The 27,320-nt window shown below is 37.3% G+C and overlaps 2 protein-coding genes across 2 annotated transcripts; both read left to right on the top strand.

The window, feature by feature from the left end:
- The first annotated feature begins 5,471 nt into the window (after nucleotides 1-5,471).
- LOC125777469 (uncharacterized) lies at nucleotides 5,472-6,711 on the top strand. Its single transcript, XM_049452490.1, has 2 exons — nucleotides 5,472-6,371; nucleotides 6,502-6,711. Exons 1-2 carry the CDS (start codon nucleotides 5,472-5,474, stop codon nucleotides 6,709-6,711), a joined length of 1,110 nt encoding a protein of 369 aa, XP_049308447.1.
- Nucleotides 6,712-7,143: 432 nt separating this feature from the next.
- LOC125777468 (uncharacterized) lies at nucleotides 7,144-10,737 on the top strand. Its single transcript, XM_049452484.1, has 2 exons — nucleotides 7,144-8,107; nucleotides 8,141-10,737. The coding sequence occupies exons 1-2, from the start codon at nucleotides 7,528-7,530 to the stop codon at nucleotides 10,735-10,737; spliced, it is 3,177 nt and encodes a 1,058-aa protein (XP_049308441.1). The 5' UTR covers nucleotides 7,144-7,527.
- Nucleotides 10,738-27,320: the final 16,583 nt, after the last annotated feature.

Genomic DNA, 27,320 nt, shown 5'->3' with positions numbered 1-27,320 from the left:
CCGAAATAGACTCACAAAAACGACTGTCAACAGATAATTGCGCAAGATAAATTTCTGAAATTTTGGCGAGTAGCTATTATAATATGCACAATTTGAAGTAGAAACTTTTTTTTCAGATGTGCCGCTAGCTTCACGTTGAGGTCGGTTATTTATCGGACAGCCCTCGTAAGATATCTAAAGTACTTAAAATAAGCCAATACTTAAATAAATAAGTGATGGTCACTAGCGTTCAGAAAAGGTGACCTATTGTCCCCACCTCATAAGTCAAAGCCACAATAAAATTGACGGATGCAGACGCACGTCATAAGAAAAGAAACAAGTACTTGACACAAAGGAACGCATTTATAGAAATAAACAAGCTTTTTAGTAAATGAAATGCCAGAAGAGCACTCCTCGACATTGGCTATATCGCAACGGTAAAAAATAAAAATCTACATTTTCTGTATAGAACGTTAAGGAATAGTTGAAATTCAACAGAGAGCACCGAAATTAGACAGGAGATGACTGAAAGCTTGTAATGTGGTCGAATCAAAATTTAATTATTTTCAACCAGTTGGCAAACAATATTGCTGGCATTGCCAATGGTGGTGGCATGCAACACCTTTACAAAATTCTTTGGAACAATGAGAAAAGAAGACTATCTGCCTATTTTGCAGACCATGTACCCGATTTTGTGGAAAGGAATGTGTTCAAGATTTAAGTTCTTTACATGCAGTTCTGCGCTTAATTAGTACGGACACAAACCAATATCAGTATAATTGTGATGAATGATCATTACAATTGTGTCCTCCTTTTAGCCTTGTATACGTAGACTAGTAGTTCCACCCCAGCATAGTGAATGTAAATGTAAACTTACAATATGTAAACTATGAGCATACATATATATGTGTACATACGTATCATGTGGCGTGATGCTACAATCCGTTAACTAAATGTATGTCTAAGGAGATATTAAATAAAGATGTGGCCTATTTCGTGATAGATTGGTGAACGATACATACGAGCTTTTTCAGTTGGCGAAATTTAATAGAACTTTTGTACAGAGTGCTTGTCGTAAAGAAGAAGTTATATTCCAACATAATGACGACCCAAAACGAACATCAAAAACTTTGTAGCAATAGCTTGCTTAACTAAATTTCTTATTAATGCAGTCGCTAGCCAAATTCCTGATCTCAATCCGATTGAGAATTTGTGGTCAATGGTCTAATGAAGATTATGACAACACCGATCAACCCCAATGAATCTGGACGAGTTTTGACCAGGGGTACAGCGATAATGAATTGGCATTCCAAATGAGTTTATACAGAATTTAGTCGAAAGTATGCCAAATCTTGCACGGACAATTTTTTGTAATCTAGGGTTATGGATTAATACTAGAGATTAGCTATTTTTTGATAGTTTCTGTAAGGTGCAAGTACATATGAGTTGTTTTGGTTTTATTTGCACTTTTCTTAGAATTCGATACTTTGTTTTTTTTTTTCATAAATATATAAGCAATGAAAATATTAAAATAAAATCAGAATGAATAAATTCTCCCTCGATATAAGACTTTTCATTTCGCCCACCAGTGATAAGGAATGTCAAATTCTTTTTTGAGGTCAATGTTTGTTGATACATAAGAATCAAACAAACATGATTTTATGAAGTAATTTTTTGCTTTAAATACCGACAGAAAACTAGTGTTCGTTTTGATTCTCATTCTAACTCTGTACATTTCACTTAAAAGAATATTTGTTGAGAAAAAACACACTTTAAACTAGTAAGGACGGCTAAGTTTCGGTGCAGCCGAATATTTTGTACTCTTGCAACTTGCAAAAATCAAAGCCAGGGAAAAACTTTAAGGTGCAAAACGAATCATATAGAGTAAAGTCAGCGGGATGTTCGAAAATCCTGATATTAGTTATATAGGGGTTAGGCCAAATTTTCGCTCAAATTTATCTTTTTTAGACACAAAGATACACTGTTATAAACAAAATACGCTCTCTTCTTTACCCACATATTGGCCGATATATTCGGTAGAAGGCCACCCCGAAGCTCGCCAATTTCTATATCAAATAAAGGGTGATTTTTTAAGAGCTTGATAACTTTTTTTAAAAAAAAAACGCATAAAATTTGCAAAATCTCATCGGTTCTTTATTTGAAACGTTAGATTGGTTCATGACATTTACTTTTTGAAGATAATTTCATTTAAATGTTGACCGCGGCTGCGTCTTAGGTGGTCCATTCGGAAAGTCCAATTTTGGGCAACTTTTTCGAGCATTTCGGCCGGAATAGCCCGAATTTCTTCGGAAATGTTGTCTTCCAAAGCTGGAATAGTTGCTGGCTTATTTCTGTAGACTTTAGACTTGACGTAGCCCCACAAAAAATAGTCTAAAGGCGTTAAATCGCATGATCTTGGTGGCCAACTTACGGGTCCATTTCTTGAGATGAATTGTTGTCCGAAGTTTTCCCTCAAAATGGCCATAGAATCGCGAGCTGTGTGGCATGTAGCGCCATCTTGTTGAAACCACATGTCAACCAAGTTCAGTTCTTCCATTTTTGGCAACAAAAAGTTTGTTAGCATCGAACGATAGCGATCGCCATTCACCGTAACGTTGCGTCCAACAGCATCTTTGAAAAAATACGGTCCAATGATTCCACCAGCGTACAAACCACACCAAACAGTGCATTTTTCGGGATGCATGGGCAGTTCTTGAACGGCTTCTGGTTGCTCTTCACCCCAAATGCGGCAATTTTGCTTATTTACGTAGCCATTCAACCAGAAATGAGCCTCATCGCTGAACAAAATTTGTCGATAAACACATTTCGAACCGAACACTGATTTTGGTAATAAAATTCAATGATTTGCAAGCGTTGCTCGTTAGTAAGTCTATTCATGATGAAATGTCAAAGCATACTGAGCATCTTTCTCTTTGACACCATGTCTGAAATCCCACGTGATCTGTCAAATACTAATGCATGAAAATCCTAACCTCAAAAAAATCACCCGTTATTATTAATAATTTTATTAGGAATTGAACATGAGCTAAATGAATAAAAAGCTTTTTAAAATGTCTTTGCTACTTCTTTACTTATGCAGATATAAAGCACGAAGCACAAACTTTTAGTCATTTCTGTTATTCACTGTATATACTTGTACAACAATAAGCTTGTTGGCAAAACTTTGGTTAAAAAGCATTTGCGTAAGATGTCAACACTCATTGCTGGACGAAATAATGAAAGGATTACAAACAAATTTCACGTTTTAAAAACTTATGTATGTATATTAAAAGTCGTAAACTCGCTTTGTTTCATCGCTACATATTACATGTATGAAATATTAATATTAAGATCAATGTGATATATACTTAGTCCAAGCTAAAATTAATATTTTGAGTTTGAGGGAAATATTAACCAAAGAATGGTCCATAAATTTACCATTTTTAGTATACTAAGACTAGAGGAAGTATTGTCAGTTTAAGGCAAGACTATTCAAAGAAAGATGCGATGTTAAAAGCGTGAATGTTTGGCCGTTTTCCAAGTACAGCGTAAAATTGTTTTACCCATTAAATAGCGGACTCCACATTATCACCACGAAAGTATTTTAATCAGATTACATTGGATTTACCAGTAATACATATGTATTTAAATACGAACTCGCTTACATACTTAGGTAGTTGTTTGTATTGAGTTGTCAAAAAAGTCTTGCGGTATTTTTATTGAATCAATTCGTGCGGCACCCATACATCGAGCTTCTTAGTGATTCCAAGCTTCTTCAAATGGTTTATAACAGTCTGTACTGTGAAATATGGCGTATTTTCTCTTTATTTTGCTCCATGTTTGCGACGCTATAACTCACGAACGACTTAAAGAAAACGACAATCAATCAAACACGTGTTAGCGCGTGAAATGAGCTTTTCAAAAAGGTATAGCATGACCCGATGCGACGAATAAAACTAGAACTGCGCGCTTTGAGCCCCAACTAGCGAAAATACCGCAAGACTTTTTTGACAACCAACAATATTTTCAAGGCAGGGTTCTTTCCACAAAGCTTTCCAACGCAAAATCGCAAATAATTACTAATAACAAAAAATATCCACATAACGTTTGCTGTTTGTCTATAACATATAGAAAGATTTTTTACAATATCTGTTACTTTGCTCTTTGCTCAAAAATGTATTTGCTTTTTTGAATTGCACGTATTCCCATACTTACTTAGTTACCCCGCGTCAGCTGCTTACCTGTTTGGGTGGTATTTTTCCATTATTATTCTTTGGTCGACTGTAAACACGTAAAAATATTTACGCAAATTTACGCAGCCAATAAATTTATTTTCTAGCGCGCCTTTGGTGCGAAGGCCATGTGTAGAATTTTAACGGTAATTGTGCATGGTAAAAATGTTGCTGCATAAATAATTTTCAGTTTTCATAAAAATTTAAAGTTTAAAGCAAAATGTGTGTATGTTTGTTTACCACAACATAACTGCCTTGTAAAAACATTTTGACTATAAAAATATTTTAAAATAGTTTACAGAATTAAAATAACGTGAACAGTATTTTAAGACATATTTAAAACGGACATAGATAACTGACCAATGGGTCAAAATAATATATTTAGTTTCTTTATTATTCAACATATGTATTAGGAATATAAATAATATAAAATAAGAATGAAATAATTCTCTCATTTTAGTCCCCCACCAGAAGTAATATGTATTTCTATATGTATTTTCTATATTGGCAGCAATAAATATACACGTATCTTAACACATTTAAAATTAATGATAATTTATATTGTAAATCAAAAAACATACGCTGTGATAGACCAAAAATGAAGTTGATTTTTTAAATTTTAGAAAATTACACTCAAAAGAAATTAAAATTTAATTAAGAAATTACTGAGAAATATGGTACTGGAAGTATATACTTATGTAAATAAAATAAATTGATTCAAATAAAAATTACCATGAAAGATGCATGAATATCTATTTGGTCAAAATTTTCCGTTATTCGTGTCTAGAGGAAAAATGTTACTCATACGCACCAGCCCGTTGGAAAGAACTTAAATTAATCATACACAGAAGTTCAAGATTTAAGTTCAGTAAAATGCAGTCCTGCGCATAATTAGTAAGGACGCAAACCGATACCAGTCAACTGATTGCTGAATGCTGAATGATCAATATGATTGTGTCCTCCTTTTATTCCTTGTATTCGTAGACTAGCAGTTTCACTCTAGCTTAGCGAATGTAAATGTAAATCTAATATGTAAACTATAGACATTCATATATATGTATGCACATATGTATCAAATGGCGTGATGCTACAATCCGTTAACCAAATGTATATTTAAGGAGGTATTCAATAAAGAAGCCTCCTATTTTGTGATAGACGATTATAAAATACAGACGTGCTTTTTAATACAATTCTTGTACATCTTTTTGGTGCCTCCTGTGAGGAACTTTTCAATCCCGTTTTAATGTCAAGTTTTTTATGATGGCTAGTTTGAATCTACGTACTTCAGCGCATGCCGCAATTGTGCGCATTAGCAAAATGACAGAAGCAGCTAATTACGATCCGGACAGCATTGAGTGCGATGTGATTCGTAGACAATTGGACAAGCATTTTGAAAGGTTTATGGAGTATCATACGGATCTGGTGTCTTCAGCACAAGCCAGCGAATTGACCACACATGACGACTTCTTGGCTGCTACGCAGTTGCTGTACACACAAATATGTATTCGACTACGTCGTATATGTGGCGCTAGTGAAGGTGGTGTTTGTGTGGCGAATCAATTGGACATGCGATTAGATCCAATTAAGATTCCTGTGTTCAATGGTGACCCAGCGAATTGGCTGCCTTTTAAAGATTTGTTCGAGGCACTAGTTCACAATCGTAAGGATCTGGATTCCAGTTATAAATTAAGCAAGTTACGCCAACATGTCAATGCTGATAGCGTACCATTGGTCGGTGGACTTTACACAGGCGGCTATGAGGACATGTGGCAGGAGATGAAACGGCGATTTGATAATCCACGCTTGTTAGTGGAATCGCACGTGCAGCGTATCCTGAATTTACCTAATCAACCCGCCGAATCCCAGAAGGGCTTGCTTCGACTAGTTGACACCGTCCAAAATGTGATGCGAGCTTTAAGCGTTATGGGTCTTCCGGTAAGGCATTGGGACGCCCTCTTGGTGCCACTTCTGCTACCTAAATTGCCCACTATCACCAGGTATGAGTGGGGGATGAGCCTTCGGACGAACAACATACCAATGTATCAGGACTTTTTGACATTTATTGAGAAGCGTGCCAACAATTTGCCTCAAGGATCTACGAACGGTACATCAACTCTTCATCAGAGACCCACCCGTCCCGTTAAGGCTAACGTTGCAACGGTAAACTCATCTCAGCCGTTACATTCAGTGAAAGGGGTTACGGTTGTTTGCCAACTTTGCGCTAACGGGCACCGAATACACAAGTGTCAACGGTTCGTTAATCTTTCCGAACCGGAACGTTGGGATACAGTTAAGCGGCTTTCGTTATGTTTTAACTGCCTTGGAAGTGATCATGGATCTCGTGATTGTACATCGTCATCATACGATGCTCTGCAAAGGCAACGTTGCGAACAATACACCGACTATGGAGGAAGACACCGACAATCGCGTAACCGATCGGAATATATCCCTGGACACACCTTCAACCCAGGTTCCACAGGTATACCCACGACAACAGTGACATTTGGGGAAGGTCCGGTCATTTCTCATTAATGGAGACCGGACCATTGTACTAGCGACTGCGAAGGTCATCCTGATCGATCACAATGGAGGACAATTCGTGTGTCGTGCCCTCTGCGACCTGGGCTCTCAGGTGAGTCTGATTACCGATGCTACTACAAAACGTATGTGTCTTCGTAGGCGTCCAGGGGAGATACGAATTGAAGGAATTGGTTCTAGCACTGCAGTCTACAGTAAGGGTCATATAACAGTACAGATGCAGGCTGCCTTTGACAACAACATTAACTTCAAACTCGAGGCTTATGTCGTGCCGACAATAACCTCAGTAACGCCAGATACGCATATAGGCGCAGAAGCTTGGAGCCATTTAAAGGATTTAACACTAGCTGACCCAACGTTTGCCACTTGAAGTCCGGTGGATCTGCTACTTGGTGCTGACGTACTAACGGGTCTCTTTCAGGAGGGTTTCATCCAGGGTTCTCCAGAGCAACTTTGCGCTTTAAACACTCGTCTTGGTTGGGTAGTATTTGGACCAGTCATAAGTTCTGCTCCCTCCACTTTACACACATCTCTTACTGCGAAATGTGTCAACGAACAACGGCTAGACACGTTACTTAGAAGCTTCTGGGAACTCGAAGAGCCCATACTATCATCCGAAGTACAGGTGGATGATTGTGAGACGATATTCAACGATACTGTTACCCGTACCTCAGACGGCAGGTACCAGGTGCAAATATTATTTCGACCAGATGCTCCTGCTCTTGGAGAATCTCATCATTCGGCACTCCGCCAGTTTCTACAACTCGAGCGGCGGTTGATGAACGACCCATGTCTTCGTGAGCAGTATATTGCATTTATGCGAGAATACATCTCTCTCGATCATATGGAGGTTAGCAAGCAAGCTTTCACCAACAAAGAAAATGGGTACTTCATACCTCATCATGCGGTAACCACAAAATTTCGCGTAGTTTTCAACGCTTCCGCGAAGACATCGAATGGGACATCCTTAAACGATACACAGTTTTCTGGACCCCAACTATATGCCAATATTGTCGACATCCTTCACCGTTTTCGCAAATGCAAGGTAGCCATCACTGCAGACATACAGAAGATGTTCCGACAAATACTGGTAGATAGACGACATCGTAAATGGCAACAAATACTTTGGCGTGAATCGCCAAATGAACCTCTTCAAGTGTACGAATTGAAGACGGTAACTTATGGAATGGCTTGTAGTCCATTCAACGCAATACGCGCACTGCGTCAATGTGCGAATGACAATTATGAAGTCATCTATGACCCAAGCCGGGCTGCCACAGCGCGTCATAGCATACTTTATAATTTCTACGTTGATGACTATTTGGATAGCGTCGACAGCGATGAACTTGCTATTAACCGTGCTCAAGATGTAACTACTATTTTGAAACAAGGACAATTAATATTGGGAAAGTGGAATTCCAATTCTACACACGTATTATCTGCGATAACCGGTACAACAGTTTCTGCATCGGAACTAGAGTTGAACAACTCAACAACAAAGGTATTGGGTCTTTACTGGGATCTAGTGAGCGACGAGCTCTTCTTCAAGGTAGGCTTAGTTGACGACACGTCAATGCATACCAAGCGAAAGGTTTTGAATGACGTGGCGAAATTATATGATCCAACTGGGGTATTGGCCCCTGTAGTCGTGGTGGCCAAACTATTCATACAGGACTTATGGAAGGCTGGTCTGCCATGGGATGCTGAACTTCCTCCAGAGCTACTCAATTCATGGGTGATATTCTGCAACAGTTTGCCGGATATTACACGACTTCGTATTCCGCGTTGGCTGGGCATACGAGTGGGCTCTTTAGTGCATTTACACGGCTTTTGCGATGCTAGTCGCAAAGCGTATGCAGCAGTTATTTATGTTCAAACGATAGATAAAGGTGGTACGTCACGCACAGCTCTTGTTTCAGCGAAGACGAAGATAGCACCAATTAAGGATGTGACGATACCACGCCTCGAACTGTGTGGTGCTCATCTTCTAACTAAGGCGATGGACAACGTACGTCAAGCTTTAGGTCTACAGGACGCCCCATGTACATATTGGAGTGATTCTACTATTGTTTTATGCTGGATACGCAAACCACCATCCACGTTCAAGCAATATGTGTCCAATCGGGTAGCTTACATTCAAGCCAATTCAGACATCAACGCTTGGAAGCACATTCGCTCGGAATCAAATCCAGCCGACTGTGCAAGCAGAGGCTTATCTCCCGCCGTCTTAGCAGATTATCAACTTTGGTGGACCGGACCGACGTGCATCCACCAGGGCGTGGAGGAAATGCGTTTACCTTCTTTAACGGAGGAGGAGGAGCACCTCTCGATTGCTGAATCTCGTGTGGTCTCCATCTTCGTTTCCAGAGCTAATTACCAGTGGATTATGACGTCCACGAAAGACAACAGGATACCTCTCATAGAGAAATTTAGTAAATTGAGTCGGTTACTTAACACCACTGTTTGGTTAAGGCGCTGTTTACCCAAATATCGTGGTTACAGGAACGATGTATTTTCAGTCGCAGAACAGCACTGGGCCTTACTTCTGCATGTTCGACAAGCACAAGGTAATCATTTTAAAGAAGAAATTAAGTCTCTTGCATTACATTCCAGAATTGCGGGTCGTAGTGAAATCTTAGCACTCAATCCTTTCCTGGATGCAGACGGCATACTGAGAGTAGGTGGTCGACTCACAAACTCCGACTTAAGTGAAGATCAGCGACATCAAATTATAATTCCGCGTGGTGCTCTGGCTTATTTACTAGTCGCTGATGCTCATATACTTTGCTTACATGGTGGAATACAACAAATGCTTCAGTTCCTTAGACAACGTTTCTGGCTTATAGGCGCACGGGCTCAAGTAAAGTCTTTCATCTGGGCCTGCACTACATGTCGTAGGCATCTTAAAATTATACAACGTCAACAAATGGCTTCGCTTCCGAAAGAGCGTGTACTAGTGGCTCCACCATTCTCTCGTAGTGGCTTGGATTACTGCGGGCCATTCCATGTACGTGTGGGAAAGCATCGCACTACCCCGACTACAAAAACCTACGCTGCCATATTTATTTGCATGGCGTCACGAGCGGTTCACATTGAGCTGGCAGAGGACTTGAGTACACAGGCATTTATAGATGTTTACGATCGTTTTATTAGTCGACGGGGTATCTGTGCCACCTTATACAGTGATAATGGAAAACAATTTGTAGGGGCTAATCGTCAAATGCAGGAAGACTTAAAGGCTTGGGTAACAGCACATGCTCAACAACATCTGGCAGCTGAAGGTACATGTTGGAAGTTCATAACACCTTCCGCACCTCATCACGGCGGTCTATGGGAGGCAGCAGTTCGTTCAGCTAAAAAGCATCTGCTGAGGATCATGGGCAGCCAGACATTGCGTTACACTGAATTGTCTACTCTCCTGACTCGCATCGAGGCGTGTCTAAATTCGAGACCACTGATAGCTCTCTACGATGATCCTGAAGGAGGGATAGCTCTAACACCGGGTGACTTTCTGATCGGACGACCACTCAATTGTCGTCCAGATCCTCCATTGCCTGAAGCTCCAGAAAATCGTCTTCGATATTGGCAACGCCTCCAGAAAATGTTGGAGCATTTTTGGCGCCGCTGGCAATCCGAATATCCAAATACTCTTCAGACACGGAACAAATGGACTAGATCGGAACCCAATGTTCAGCGGGGAGATGTGGTTCTTATACGTGGTGAAAATTTGCCACCATCAGTTTGGCGTATGGGACGGGTGATTGACGTTCACCCGGGCAGTGATGGCCTGGTTCGTACCGTGACCATAGAGTACAATACCAACCAGACATCATCAAATGGACTTCCTAGTAAGCAGCGCTGTCAGCGACCGGTGCAGAAGTTATGCCGCCTAACAGGTCCTACAGAAGAATTACTGAACCACGAGGGTTCAGCCGGGCAGGATGTTCAAGATTTAAGTTCAGTAAAATGCAGTCCTGCGCATAATTAGTAAGAACGCAAACCGATACCAGTCAGCTGATTGCTGAATACTGAATGATCAATATGATTGTATCCTCCTTTTATTCCTTGTATTCGTAGACTAGCAGTTTCACTCTAGCTTAGCGAATGTAAATGTAAATCTAATATGTAAACTATAGACATTCATATATATGTATGCACATATGTATCATATGGCGTGATGCTACAATCCGTTAACCAAATGTATATTTAAGGAGGTATTCAATAAAGAAGCGGAGTATTTTGTGATAGACGATTATAAAATACAGACGTGCTTTTTAATACAATTCTTGTACACAGAATATATGGGTGGAGTTACATTATAATTAAAAATTAGTGGGAAAGTACGTGCCCTTTCTAAGGGAAAATTACATAGTTTGTTCAGAACATCTTTTCCTTTTAAGGACCTATATATCGTCACCTGAAATGCAAAATAACGTAACAACATTTTCAGAAATTTACAGTGGCATGAATGAAACACGAAATAAAATCGAACATGAGTGAAACAAAATATTAATATTGGTTAAGACTGGTTTATATATGACCGCAGAACCAGAAAATGTTGAACATATTTAATATTATGTATATAATTTGAAGTAGTGAAGCGTAATCAATAAGACACTCAATTTCGATTTTTTTGATGATACGTTATTTTGCATTTCAGGTGACGATATGTACAAATAGAAGGCCGAAAAAGTGAGTTTTCCAAATTGAGAAAACTTTTAGCAAAAGCAAAAATATTCGTTTGGAAAGGAACTACAGCTAATCTCATGGAGCTCCTCACAAAAAACACGTTTTGCGGTGACTACTACATCTCTGAACTGAATCCTCTGAAATTACAAAAACCAAACGGATTTCGTTAAAGTAATGTTCAATCTAGGAAATAATTGAAGCGATAACCAAAATAACTTTTGTTTAACAAAATCGCGATTTCTCAAAAAAAAAAAAATGATTTTTAACCAAAATGTCGGCCTTAAATTTTTTATAAAAAATATTTATCGATGAGAAAAAATCTTCGATTAATTACTAAAAAATATATTTAAGAAGCTCGTGTTAAAATCTGAGACTAATCGATATAGCTGTTTTCGAGTAATGTTGGTCACCGACTTTGAAAAGACGATTTGGATTAAAATGCGTTTAGAGTTTGGGATGAACTTCCGCTCTATGAAACGCCCTTTAAAAATTGCGTGTAACTTCGAAAATATTCACAATATGTAATTTTCGGTGTGTATTTTAAATATATGTACATTAAGAAAATAAAATAAAAAAAGTCGAATAAACATGAATTTTACTTGCAACATTCACAACCTATATCATAATTGTCTTCTCAATAGTAAAATTTAAGAAAACAATATTTTCTTTAATTTTTCTTTTACCAGCGGATGCTATAACATTTCTTGATACCATTTCTTGAAATAAAACATGTAGAAATTTTCGCACTTTAAAACTTCTTTAAACACTTAGAAACGAAACGTATTTGATTAACTCAACCAACCATGCCAACCAACGAGATATATCTAGGATGATTTCAAAAATTACCATATTTATTACTGTAAATTAATCTTTTCATATTTGACTGCGGACATGCTGTGATATAATTTGGTTAATAAAAAGCAAATATTTGTTGCTGAAAACTTGACACTTTTATTAGATGGATGCCTTTCAGAAAATTAAAATATGCACGAAATATGAAAGCCTTACATAACATAAGGCCTTTCTTTGTATACACATATATTTACTTCACAAAATCAAAGGCACAGTTCTAGTTAGATAACATGCAGAGAAACCCCAAAATTGGCTTCATAAATCATTTAACTTAGTTGAAGCCTTTCAAAAGTTCGTTTGTCAACAGTAATTAAAAAATAATTAATATCTTGTAAAGTGACATTTCTCACCCTTATTGTTGCTTCCGTTTCGTTTGTTCTTTCACTCGTTATTAATTTTCATTTAATAATATTAGATTTTGTATCGATTCAAATATGCCTTTTCTGGCCATTTATACGAATTTTGACGTACGCCCCAATGGGAAATCTCATTGCGTGAGGAATTGACGTCAACCCTGAAGGAAATAGTTTTTGCATTAAATTTGTTTATTTCATTTATATAAATTTATTAAAACATTTGGTGTAGAACAAATCTAAATTTAACAAATATTGTTAGTAATTTTATCCTTACTCGTGAAAATTGTTGTTATGAAGGATTTGCAATAAAATTTATCAAAATAAAAATTCAATTACAGCAGATTTTAGTAACGCATTATTGGTTAAATGATAATAAATAGTACGACATAACTAAATATTTATAAATAATAGATATAATAAAAAAATAAATAATTTTATCGTTACTCGTGAAAATTGTTGTTATGAAGGATTTGCAACAAAATTTATCAAAATGAAAATTCAATTACAGCAGATTTTAGTAACGCATTATTGGTTAAATGATAATAAATAGTACGACATAACTAAATATTTATAAATAATAAAGATTACTCTTTTTCTCCTGAGCCTTCAAAATATTTATTTTAATATGTCTTTAACAATTTTAATCGTTTTTGCTCATATTCCTACTAATGAAACATGCGATAGAAAAGCAGTTCTAGTGCTAGTTAAAACTGAGAATCATGATGGCAAAAACTCTTAAATTGTATATGGTTGTTTAGAAAATTAAATTTAATATACGCGTATGTGTACTATTTTTTGCTGTATATAAACTCGGTTCGTTATACCCGAAAATTGTATTTACATATGCGAAACCTCTGTCTTTTTAAAAGTGTAAGACAATTTGTTAGCAATAATTATATAACTTAGCTCGCTTTTAATACGGAAATCGGCAGGATCAGTGAAAACCATTTTGAAATATAATTTGAGCCTAAGGAAAGTGAAAGCAGGATTGGTTCCAAAATCACTAAACTTTTTCTAAAAAGAAGAGTTGCGTAATCGTCTGTAAAATAATGCTTTCTGACTAACAGAATGTCATGAATTGTATTATTACTGGCAATGAGTGTTGGTTCTGTACTTACGTCTCGGAAAAAGACAATTAATCGGCCTAATATCGTGGCAAAGGTGAGTCGAAATCGAAAAAATTACGTCAAACCAATTCAGAAATCAGGGGTTTGTTGACTGTTGTTGGCACACTTCTCTCAGAGCATCCAATCTGCCAACAAAGAATACTATTTGAGTACTATAACCGTTTTGAGTTAATTTAGGCCATTAAACGTGAATCGTGACGCACATTGAAGGACTTTAACAACTGTTTTGAGAATTGGAAAAAAATTGGTTTAAGTGTATTAGAGCAAGTAGGATTACTTTTTGGAAACGACATAGGTTTTGAAAAATAAATTAAAAAATTTAAAGTTATGAATAAAGTCTTACCATTTTTGGTCATAGCAGTATATATTTTCGTAAATTCCGACATCCACACTTTCATATCAGAATTTTTTTCCCTTTACAGCCGACCATATCGTTTAATATTCACGCATGGTTAAAGGTTAAGAGAACCATTTTAATAAATTATTCTTGTCCTGATCTCTGAGTGGTCTCCTTGCTCTTACTATTCTTTTAGCTACAGCATTACCAGTAAAAACCTGTGTCTGTAATAAAAATACATTCAAGTTGTGATTAGTTAAATAATGCTTCTCCCCCATTATTTAGAGTTTGGTTTTTGTTCGTCGAGAGAGGACTTTAATTTTCAATTGCCTACTCAGTCCGAAGTAGCACCTGTTGGCAAGAGTAACCCTGCGTTTGATTTCCAGGCTGACATTGTTGGTGGTGTTTACGCTGGTTCCAAGATAGACGAAATTATCTACAACTTCAAAGTTATGACTGTCAACAGTGACGTGAGAGCCCAGTCGCGAGTGCGACGACTGTTTGTTTGATGACAGGAGATATTTCGTCTTGCCCTCGTTCACTGCCAGACCCATTTGCGTTGCTTCCTTGTTCAGTCTGGAGAAAGCAGAACTAACGGCGCGGCTGTTGAGACCGATGATATCAATATCATCGGCATACGCCAGCAGCTGTACACTCTTATAAAAGATTGTACCTGCTCGATTCAGTTCTGTAGCTCTAATAATTTTCTCCAGCAGCAGATTGAAAAAGTCGCACGATAGGGAGTCGCCTTGTCTGAAACCTCGTTTGGTATCGAACGGCTCGGAGAGGTCCTTCCCGATCCTGACGGAGCTTTTCGTGTTGCTCAACGTCAGTTTACACAGCCGTATTAGTTTTGCGGGGATACCAAATTCAGACATCGCGGCATAAAGGCAGCTCCTTTTCGTGCTGTCGAAAGCAGCTTTGAAATCAACGAATAGGTGGTGAGTGTCGATTCTCCTTTCACGGGTCTTTTCCAAGATTTGGCGCATGGTGAATATCTGGTCGGTTGTTGATTTGCCAGGTCTAAAGCCACATTGATAAGGTCCAATCAGTTTGTTGACGGTGGGCTTTAATCTTTCACACAATACGCTCGATAGAACCTTGTACGCGATGTTGAGGAGGCTTATCCCACGGTAGTTGGCGCAGATTGTGGGGTCTCCTTTTTTATGGATTGGGCATAGCACACTTAAATTCCAATCGTTGGGCATGCTTTCATCCGACCATATTTTGCAAAGAAGCTGATGCATGCTCCTTATCAGTTCTTCGCCGCCGTGTTTGAATAGCTCGGCCGGCAATCCGTCGGCCCCTGCCGCTTTGTTGTTCTTCAGGCGGGCAACTGCTATTCGAACTTCTTCATGGCCGGGTAATGGAACGTCTGCTCCATCGTCATCGATTGGGGAATCGGGTTCGCCTTCTCCTGGTGTTATGTGTTCACTGCCATTCAGCAGGCTGGAGAAGTGTTCCCTCCATAATCTAAGTATGCTCTGGGCATCGGTGGCTAGATCACCTTTTAGGGTTCTACAGGAGTATGCTCCGGTCTTGAAACCTTCTGTAAGAAGCCGCATTTTTTCGTAGAATTTTCGAGCATTACCCCTGTCGGCCAGCTTATCGAGCTGTTCGTACTCACGCATTTCGGCCTCTTTCTTCTTCTGTCTGCAAATGCGTCTCGCTTCCCTCTTCAACTCTCGGTATCTATCCCATCCCGCACGTGTTGTGGTCGATCGTAACGTTGCGAGGTAGGCAGCCTGTTTTCACTCCGCTGCGACCCGGCACTCCTCGTTGTACCAGCTGTTCTTTTGGACTTTCATGCATTTTGATAAAATTTAATATGTAGTATTTTTGCATTTCTATATTACAGCGTGAAAATGGGTGAAATTCCATAACCACGCCTACTTCCCACATTACGTATGTGAGTTATCTCAATGAAAATGAGAGCATGTGGGCGTGTTCTACTCATTTAAATGCGAGCTAAAGTCAGAAGGCGAAACATCGCCCTCAATGAAAAAGAACAAAAAACCTCAGATGTGAAACCCCTCTTTTGATGACGACTATGGCAAACGAAATTAACATGCCCCAAAGTTCCATCAAGGTAACCCACATACAATCACCAATCAGTGATGCCGGATGTTATGTGTTTGGTTTGTGGATGCTATGTCAAGTTTTTGCCCAATTTGGAAGTTCGAAAATCTTTCTATTAGGTAGGTACGTAAAGTTGATATGTTTATGAAAAATATATAATCTGAAACTAAATGAACTGAGAAACTAAATTTATTTTCATTGCAGAGCAATAACTACTTGTACAACTGGTTTGGCAAATACGGACGACAATAAAAGAGATTAACTGCATACACACATTAATGTTTCACCAAAACTGTATATTCTAATTATAGTATCAATCAGAATTAGAACCAAATATAATTGTAAGTGTGTTTGGATATTTTATACCAATGATTCACTGTTAACTTTATTATTATTATGCACCAAACGTTGCCTTTTTCTTTATCAACAAGTATATATAAGCTAGGTTCCTTCTATTAGTACATTTTCAGTACATACTTTCAGTACATTATTTGACTAAATTTCTTAGCTGACACGCACATATGGGTAATTATTCATGAAATTATATCGTCTGACTTAAACGCCTTCGGCCAAAACGTTGGTTCACCTTTGGACGATAATCTGGTAAGCTTATGCCGTCGCCTCAGTGAAATTGTCACATGCAATTTGCACATTGTGTGACTATAATTAATTACATATAATTAGTACCAGTTTTTTTTATTTTTTATATAAAAGTTAAACAAAGCAGTTTTCAAATTCGAATACTTTCAAAGCTGGAGTGTTTTCGTTCATTAGGACGACATGACCTAGCCAGCGTAGCCGCCGTCCTTTAATTCGCTGAACTATGTCAATTTCGTCGTATATCTCATACAGCTCATCGTTCCATCGTATACGATATTAGCCGTGGCCAGAACCTTTCTCTCGAAAACTCGCAACGTCGACTCATCAGTTCGCATCGTCCAAGCTCTGCGCCATGTAGCAGGACGGGAATAATGAATGACTTATAGAGTTTGGTTTTTGTTCGACGAGAGAGTACTTTACTTCTCAATTGCCTACTTAGTCCGAAGTAGCACCTGCTGGCAAGAAAGATTATGCTTTGGATTTTGAGGCTGACGTTGTTGTTTGTTTATACTGGTTCCAAGATAGACGGTATTATTAACAATTATGATTAGCAGTGACGTGGGTGCTTAGTCGCGAGTACGAAGACTGTCCAGCCCCATTTGCATCGCTGCCTTATCCATTCTGGAGAAAGCAGAACTAACGGCGCGATTGTTACGGCCAATGATATCAATGACATCAGCATACGCCAGCAGCTGTACACTCTTGTAGAAAATATTACCTTCTCCGTTAAGTTCTGCAGCACGAATAATTTTCATCAGTAGAAGGTTCAAGAAGTCATACAAAAGAAAGCCTTGCTTTCAGGCAAGGTTTCAGCCTCGTCTTTTCGTACTGTCAAAGGCGGCGAAGAGGTGGTGAGTGGCGATTCTCTTTTCACGGGTCTTTATCTGGTCGGTTGTTGATTTATCACGGCTTTGAGAAGGATTTCCCCACGATAGTTGGGGCAGATTGTGGGATCTCCCTTTTTGTGGGAGACAAAGCACACTTAAATTCCAATCGGTGCGCATGCTTTCGTCCGACCTTATTTTATAAAGAAGCTGATGCATGCTCCTTATCATTTCTACGCTGCGGTGTTTGAATAGCTCGGCTGCAATCCGTCGGCCCTGCCGCTTTGTTGTTCTTCAGGCGGGCAACTGCTATTCGAACTTCTTCATGGTCGGGCAATAGAACGCCTGATCCATCATCATCAATTGGGAATCAGGTTCGCCTACTCTTGACGTTATAGTTTCACTACCATTCAGAACGCAGGAGTTGCCTGTAGTTTAGAAAATTTCAAAAGTGGTTTTTCTATTTCCCTTTTGTTTTTCGTTCCATTCATGAGACATCAATTGTGAACACTTTTGGCCTTAGCATTAAGGAGGTCAGAAATTGTTTCCTGTGCAATATTGAACATGGTTGCCATTTACTCTTGACTCAAATTATCATCTTCATCCAATATTACTCACAGTTTGCAGCTTCAAACCTTTTCATGTTCTTCAATTCTTACATTAAAATCATTATATCTGAAGCGTTCGAACTATTGTTTGCTTGTTGTTTTTGATAGAGCATGATCTCCATATAGCTCGACAGGCATACGATGCAACTTTGCTCTCTTCAAATCAATTAAAAAACTAATGCTTTCCGCAAATTATCACTTTTCGTTACAAAATTTGACATTTTCGACACAGTGAAAATATCTGATGTGGTTTGTGCATTGACTATGCACATTATACTTATTAGAGTGCTTGGCAGAGCCTAATTTTTCAAAGTTTTTTCCAACAGTTGGCGCTTGCTACTGCGATTTCCTGTGCCAAATTATAGTTTTATATCTTAATATAGCGCATAGTTATGATACTTTATACGATTTTCGTACTTTTTTCCTGGAACACGCATAACAACTTTTATCACGATATCTAAATGGGGCTAGGTCTACAAGATGCATTCCAAAGTAAACAGGACTTTAAAAAATACAGAACAAGTGGTTTTTTCGGCAAAATCAATTTATTTTATTCAAACTAGTCTCCTTCTGCTTCAATACTGTTTTTGCACGGTAGAACGAGTGTTTTAGCTCGTTGGCCGGTATGGCCGCCAGTATGCCGGTGGAAGCTTTTTGAATGGCCTCTTTGTCTGCATAACGCTTTTCTTTCATGGACAGATGGATTTTTCCGAAAAGGAAGATGTCACACGGTATCATACAGGTGAGTGATTAATTGTTAAAATGTGACTTTTTGTCAAATAATCGTTCTTCGAAAGTTGGATTCTGAGCAAATTTTGACCAAATGTTCGGTCAAAACGCCATAAATTGATATTTTGGAGATGTTCAATTCCATTTCAATGAATTTTAGTGATGATTTCGGCTTATTTCTGATTAATTCACGCACAGTTTCGATGGAGTTTCCGGTGATTAGGGATTTTGATTGTACCACGTTTTGATCGTCATTTATGTCCTCATGACCACTTTGAAAACGTTGAAACCACTCGTTCACTCTGCCACGAGATAGGCAACCTCCGCCATCAACTTTTTTTATCAAGTGGAAACGTTTCGGTTAAAGTTTTACCAATTTTAAAACAAACTTTAATGTTGGTTCTTTGTTCGAAGCTCATTTTCGCACCGATAACACAACTGACACTTAAAATGAAATAAGCTCACTTACAGTTCATGAAATATCATGAAATTCTCTCTGGACAATGATAAAGATAGCAGATTCTAACGCATCAGCCGACATATAAAGGGTGCCACCAGGGGGCGCTAGATTCAAAAAGTCCCGTTTACTTTGGAATTCACCTTGTATGTCTAACTCGATTAATTTTAGGTGATACGTACAACCGTTATATAATGTAATATGCCATAAACTTTATTTAATAGCTATTTAATTATCAATGAAATTTTAGCTTACCCTTTGTTAAGGAAATCGAATGGATTTGATCACTTTTTGTTATACACGGCACATCAATTTTGCATCAACATTTTCGTCATCTATATAAAGGGTGATTTTTTAAGAGCTTGATAACTTTTTTAAAAAAAAAAACGCATAAAATTTGCAAAATCTCATCGGTTCTTTATTTGAAACGTTAGATTGGTTCATGACATTTACTTTTTGAAGATAATTTCATTTAAATGTTGACCGCGGCTGCGTCTTAGGTGGTCCATTCGGAAAGTCCAATTTTGGGCAACTTTTTCGAGCATTTCGGCCGGAATAGCCCGAATTTCTTCGGAAATGTTGTCTTCCAAAGCTGGAATAGTTGCTGGCTTATTTCTGTAGACTTTAGACTTGACGTAGCCCCACAAAAAATAGTCTAAAGGCGTTAAATCGCATGATCTTGGTGGCCAACTTACGGGTCCATTTCTTGAGATGAATTGTTGTCCGAAGTTTTCCCTCAAAATGGCCATAGAATCGCGAGCTGTGTGGCATGTAGCGCCATCTTGTTGAAACCACATGTCAACCAAGTTCAGTTCTTCCATTTTTGGCAACAAAAAGTTTGTTAGCATCGAACGATAGCGATCGCCATTCACCGTAACGTTGCGTCCAACAGCATCTTTGAAAAATACGGTCCAATGATTCCACCAGCGTACAAACCACACCAAACAGTGCATTTTTCGGGATGCATGGGCAGTTCTTGAACGGCTTCTGGTTGCTCTTCACCCCAAATGCGGCAATTTTGCTTATTTACGTAGCCATTCAACCAGAAATGAGCCTCATCGCTGAACAAAATTTGTCGATAAACACATTTCGAACCGAACACTGATTTTGGTAATAAAATTCAATGATTTGCAAGCGTTGCTCGTTAGTAAGTCTATTCATGATGAAATGTCAAAGCATACTGAGCATTCTTTCTCTTTGACACCATGTCTGAAATCCCACGTGATCTGTCAAATACTAATGCATGAAAATCCTAACCTCAAAAAATCACCCGTTAAATAAAAATGAATCGTCAAAATGTATGTACGCTCATAACTTTCATACGACTAAACCAAATTTGATGATTCTTTTTTTATAATGTTCGTTGAGGTCCAGGGATGGTTTCTGCGGAGAAAAAAATTCGAATAATTGCCGGAAAACCCCTGAAAACAGCCCTTTTCTTTTTCTCAAACAAACGAATGAATGTTTGTTCGAGAGTAACGCTAAGAGAACGGCTGAACCAATATTGATGAAATATTAAGAGGTTGTTCGTCGTGGATCGGGAAAGGTTTAGAAATAAAGAACCTGTATGTCTTTCATGAGGAAAGGTCGGAAAATTGAACAATTCCAAAAAGTTAATTTTTTCCATACAAATGTTTTTATTCAATTTTTTTGTTTTGTTTTTCATTATTTAAATCTCTCAAATTTGGCGTTTGCTTCAAAATTTTGAAAATTATTCCGTGAAAATTGTATGCGTTTTCACACAAAGTGATCAATTACAGCTTGTGCGTCTCGCAGTTAATTTGGAGAATGGCCAAAGAGTGTATTTCATCCCAGAGTATACAGTATAGAAAGTGGAAACATCGCCAGCAACAACAAATTACCATTGTCGTGTTTTTTCTTAACTTTCGTCAGTGATGTGTTTTTGAGAACATTGTTCTATTCGAAATTGATATTGTACATGGAATGCATCGTCGAATAGTTACGCAGAAAGCAAGGCCAACTAGTAGATTGACATCCAGGTGTCTTATCAACTAATGCAGTAGGACGAATTTACACAATCCACCCGAAAAACGACGATTGTTTCTACCTTCCGTTGCTATTGATTAATAAACGCGTTTCAACTTCATTCGAGTCATTGCTTACTGTGAATGGTATATGGGAATATGTGCAAGTTTTGGAGAAGTAAGCCAGCAATTACAAATGCTGGAACACGTTAATCGCTGGAATGAAAATGAAGTTCGCATACTTTTCGATATAAACCTCGACATTGTCAAAGACATTTTACATCGTCTTCGCTAAAAATTGGAAATGGTTCAATTTCGGTTGATACATACTTCTGGTGGTTCGATATCAATTCCATCTTCCTTTTATCAATTCACGAAGGATGAACTCATCACAAATGTTCGGACATTGGCCAAATTATCGTAAATTCGATTCCTTGAGCGCACGTGCAATGATAGCTGCCAAAAATACCGATGATGATGACTTAAACTGGAAGATTCAAAGTCAAATTCCGGGAGACTTGCGCTCATACAAATCGATCGATCGTCTTGACAATGAAGACGACGCCGTGAATTATCCAGTGGTATTTCTAAATTCTTTGGACAGGCTTGGTATTACGCCGCATCATTTGCGTCTCTAAATAGGATCTGTCGTTATTATGTTTCCCAATCTTCATGCGCCGAAACTGTGTAATGGAACCCGACTGATTGTGACGCACCTATCGAGTACAAAGGGACAGAATGCTTGATCCTACGAATTCCTTTGAGTTCTAACGATTTGCCATTTCAGTTCAAACGTATTCCGTTTCCAGTGAAAATTGAATTTGAGATGACAGTCAACAGGACCTAAAGATAGTCGCATAGTGTGAGGCATAATTTTGGAAATGCTATGTTTTTCACATGGCCGTAGCGTGCTCACGAGTTGGAAAACCATCTTTTCTGTACACCGGAACAGAAACCGAAAAATGTTGTTTATAAAGCTGCGTTACATTGAAAAAAAAAATTAAATGATAAATTTAACTTTCTTTTCATTTCAAACTACATAATTTCACGCAGGACAACGGCTGCGGGGTCAGCTAATCGTATTATAAATCAGAATGGACTTTTTTTTTTGAAAATAGTTGAAAATCGTTATACAAACAAGAGTTTGGTTGATCTCAAGTTGAATTGTGTCAACATCAATTTGACATCCTTAATATAGGTACAAATAATGAGCACATGATGACTAATAATGACGCAATATTGAAACGGGCTTGGGTTTGAAATAAGCATGTAGTAAGAATTTCCACCCCGTCTAAGGCGACTCCACCAGTTTTTTCACCTTTTGTAGGTTTGACAACAAAGCGTTCCATAAGTTTTTTAACCAACTTTGACTGACACTATAACCCTATAATTTCAAATTATATATTGTATTTTTTGTAAATATTTGCAATTATGCTTTTCAATACTCACGTCGTCGGTGGCAACTTAAATATCCGTCCTTATACAAAAATATTGTATTTAAAGTATTATTATTATTTACTCCTTCCTTCCATTTGGAATGCATGTGTTTTCATGTCAGCCAAGAAAATTTTGCTTTCTCAAATGAGTACCACATCAACATGGCTATAGAAAAAAAATATTTTTTTTTTCCGAATATTATCAACCACCTAGTACAAACATTTTCTTACATGCTTATAATTACACAACTAAAGTTCACATAGCGTGCAAAGTGCTAAGTCCTTTGTGGCAGCAATAAATTTAAAATTGGAGTTTTGAAAATTACTGCAATGCGAAAACAAAGTAAAGCCAAATTCAACGTCGGGTAAACAAAATCATCAAAAACTAAACATGAAGACAGCAGTTTCTTCTTTTTTGTTAATTTAGTGAGATGATCATTGTTGTATCGTGCTCAACTTCGAGGCACAGTTAAGCGTGAATTTGTAGTAGTCCATAACCGCAGGCTTCACAACGCCCATCAGTGTTAAACGAAAAACGAAAAAAGGACAAGCGTGCTTTCAGCCACGTAACTTTCAACAAGCATATTTATGTTAAGCTATTCGAAAGGAATATTATGAAATGTAAAAGTTTACTTTCTTATGCCGCAAATCGGTATGCGCACATACTATCTTCTTTGAAGTTTTATTCTTTTGATTGAGTTTGCTAACAAAACTATTTATTTATTATAATACGATAGTTTACTTTAAAAGAAATACTTTTAAAATTGCAAAGTTGGATTTCACAATCACAAAATATCTATAATCGAGACCGCTCTTGGTATTAGGTCCATATTTCGTCAAGAGGTCTATAATGATTATTAATAAATATGTGATAAGTTTATTTAGAAACTAAAATTCTAAAACGATCATATTATAAAAAAGATTCAATCATTCTTAAAAATTTTTTCATGTTAGTTTCAGAGGTAATGCCTGTGAGGAATTGTGCATATTAGACTCAGCTTATGCCAAAAATTGAAGGAAAATTTCAAATCACACCGACAAAACTCAATCAGAAGAATAAAACTTCATAGAGTATAGTTTGTGATTTGCTGCATAAGAAAGTAAACTAAAGAAAAAAGAAAGAGATTTTTTACACATCTTTTAGTTTAAAATGCGTCGAAAGTTATATAGACGTTCATGGTATAAGTAAATTTTTAAGTATAAAGCTTGGTTTTGAGTTATGTGGACTGCAAGTAGACATACTCATTGAAGGCAGAATGCAGATTGAGGGTGTGTTTAACTCTTGTGAAAGCAGAGTTTTCCCCAAAGCGAAAAATTTTAAAAATTGTGCAAAATATATCTTTAGGCTTAACTTACTATATTTTTGCACATATATATGAAAGCCAATTTTATTTTGTGAAAGGTTTACCATCAGGCGTATGCTCGGCCTTAATGAAATTCCTTGCAACTGTTACCTTTAATGGAAAGTTAAAAGAAATTTTTAAAAGCCTTCTTCGACTTTGTTGCGTATACACCGTCGCATTATGAGGTATGTACCGAACAACTGCATTCACACCAACTTACTTCAGCTAATAACACCTTGTTCGTGACCATTTATCATTATGATGCTCAACACGCTTTCTCCCAAGACAACCACGAACGACTTTAAAATGGCGCTTATCTGGGTTGACGCTGGGAAGTCAGTATTTGACGCGTTATTTCTGACATACGGCCCCAATCCGTGAAAATTATTTCTCTCGGAGAGAGTTATTCGGACCGTCCGCGGCAGTCACTTCGTGAAATAAGTTTTAAAATACAATGGCATATTTTTAGATTATTAGATATTTTTAGTTATATTCTTGACAATAACTTGTTTAAAGTAAAGGCTTTTGAAAGCAATCATTTTTAAAATGCCTCCTAAGGATCAAGCTTAAATTTCAATTCTGGCTTAATTACTATAATAAGATAAGATAAATTAAAATAGTAAGGGCAGCATCAGCTATAAAGCTAAAGTTGCTACCTACTAAAATATAAACCAAATATTTGTTATGAAACTGCCAGAATGCTGCCTTTTCATATACTTCAGCACATTTTTTTATATTTTCGTATACTCAGCCTCAATGTTATCTTTTCATTAAAACTGAAACGAAACAGTTCATCGTGTGCTGCTTCAACGCCGATATTTTTTAAGCAGCACACGATGAACTGTTTGTGGTCGCCTTTACTTTTTGTGATATATCCTTGCTTTTACTGTGTCTTGGTTAAAATAGATTGTATGGCCTCCTCTCCGTCATCAAGCAGACTAAAAATAACCAAGGTAGGGGAACAAAATAAGAAAACAGATGTTAAAAATTTACAAAAAAAAAGCATATTAAACACAATAAAGATATAAAAACCTGAATACATAGAAAAGGCATACAATAAAATTTTTACAAAGTGCATTCACAAGTTAAGATTAACCTTTACAAATAAGATAAGGAAAGCAAAGATAAAACACTTCAAAGAAAAAAGTGTAAGCCAAATAAAACGTTTTTTTTTTAAGAATTTTTGTGTACGACTTATTGTATGTAATTCAGTTATCAGGACACGCATTTCGTTCTCTTATGTAATAAAAAAATAGATATATAACAGTTTTCAACAATTTAGGACTACGACATTAGGACCTGTAAAACCACGCACCCAATAGTGCAAACTCAATGTACGTATGTAACTCAATCCCATCTGTCATTCTAGACTTCGTAATTACTTTTCACTAATTGTATATATAGTAGCATTATATAGCATTATATATATAAGATACTGTTTACCTAAATTTTAAGTGACGACTCAAATCTAATGTGGCCCTGGATGTTAAGCTTAAATTTACTTTGAGTAAATATTTAATAAATAGCTTTTTCGATTTCATAACGCAATAAAATTAAAATATTAGTATGATCTAATATATTTTTATACTCTCGCAACAAAGTTGCTAAGGAGGGTATTATAGTTTTGTTCACATAACGGTTGTTTGTAAGTCCTAAAACTGAAAGAGTCAGATATAGGGGTATATATACCAAAGTGGTCAGGGTGACGAGTAGAGTTGAAATCCGGATGTCTGTCCGTCCGTCCGTGCAAGCTGTAACTTGAGTAAAAATTGAGATATCATTATGAAACTTGGTACACGCATTTCTTGGCTCCATAGGAAGGTTAAGTTCGAAGATGGGCACAATCGGCCCACTGCCACGCCCACAAAATGGCGGAAACCGAAAACCTATAAAGTGACATAACTAACCCATAATAAAGATATTAAAGTGAAATTTGGCACAAAGGATCGCATTAGGAAGGGGCATATTTGGACGTAATTTTTTTGGAAAAGTGGGCGTGGCCCCGCCCCCTACTGAGTTTTTTGTACATATCTCGGAAACTACTATAGCTATGTCAACCAAACTCTATAGAGTCGTTTCCTTCAGGCATTTCCATATACAGTTCAAAAAATGGAAGAAATCGGATAATAACCACGCCCACCCCCCATACAAAGGTTATGTTGAAAATCACTAAAAGTGCGTTAACCGACTAACAAAAAACGTCATTTTACGGAAGAAATGGCAGAAGGAAGCTGCACCCAGGCTTTTTTTTAAATTGAAAATGGGCGTGGCGTCGCCCACTTATGGACCAAAAACCATATCTCAGGAACTACTAATCTAATTAATTTTACAGCAAAATAAAAAAAATATGGATAATGAAATTTCGATTATCACTTTATTATGCCAGAGTGTAAAATGTTCGGTGACACCCGAACTTAGCCCTTCCTTACTTGTTAGATGTTATATAAATCAAATTGTAAGCAATAAACTTGGATGCATTAACCATCTTATTTAGGGCTCAAAATATATTGTGAATTATTTATTAAATTGTCTTATTTTGTTTAATTTTTCTTTTTTTGAACGTATACTTACGTATATAGTTTCAACAGTCAAATCATAAATGGCGACAGGAAGTTATTTACGAAAAGTCAAAAACGCACAACACATGGGGCAGAGCTGTCATACTACCTAGTGTTTGCTAATATTGTTATACTGGTTGTTGCCATAGTTAGGTGTGGTGATAAAGCTTGAAAGTTTTGCCGCCTGCTGCTACACTACGGTGACATAGCTAAACTTTACTTGACGAATTGTGTGACAGCTGAAGAAGTTAAGCACAGTGGTGCACGAGGTCATTCCAATGGGAAAGGATAACGACAAGAGGCAAAAAAGTAGAAGAAGTAATGAAAAAAAGCACCATTTTAAAATTCTTGAATTTTAAAATTCCGATAACGTATGGAAAATATTGGTGGAAAAGAAGAAGAGAAAATCGAGTAAGGAAGAGCTAAGTTCGGGTGCAACCGAAGATTTTATACTCTTGCAACTTGCAAGAATTAAAGCCAGTAAAATACTTTAAGATGTAAAACCAATCATACCTGTATAGTGTAAAGTCAGCCGTATGATCCTGATATTAGTTATATAGGGGCTAGTCTATTTTAGGCACAAAAATACAC

Source organism: Bactrocera dorsalis, chromosome 1, assembly GCF_023373825.1.
Source record: "Bactrocera dorsalis isolate Fly_Bdor chromosome 1, ASM2337382v1, whole genome shotgun sequence".
In the NCBI taxonomy this organism is placed as follows: Eukaryota; Metazoa; Arthropoda; class Insecta; order Diptera; family Tephritidae; genus Bactrocera; species Bactrocera dorsalis.
The sequence above is the reverse complement of the archived record's forward strand: the minus strand, read 5'-3'. Positions and strand labels throughout refer to the sequence as shown.

What these genes read in the sequence shown, in the direction of transcription:
- LOC125777469 (XM_049452490.1), top strand. Translation starts at nt 5,472, where the DNA reads ATGGCTAGTTTGAATCTACGTACTTCAGCGCATGCCGCAATTGTGCGC. An exon ending in TTAAGGCTAACGTTGCAACG is followed by an intron (nt 6,372 to 6,501) that starts GTAAACTCATCT and finishes GTTGGGATACAG; the next exon opens with TTAAGCGGCTTTCGTTATGT.
- LOC125777468 (XM_049452484.1), top strand. Translation starts at nt 7,528, where the DNA reads ATGAACGACCCATGTCTTCGTGAGCAGTATATTGCATTTATGCGAGAA. An exon ending in CGATGAACTTGCTATTAACC is followed by an intron (nt 8,108 to 8,140) that starts GTGCTCAAGATG and finishes TTTTGAAACAAG; the next exon opens with GACAATTAATATTGGGAAAG.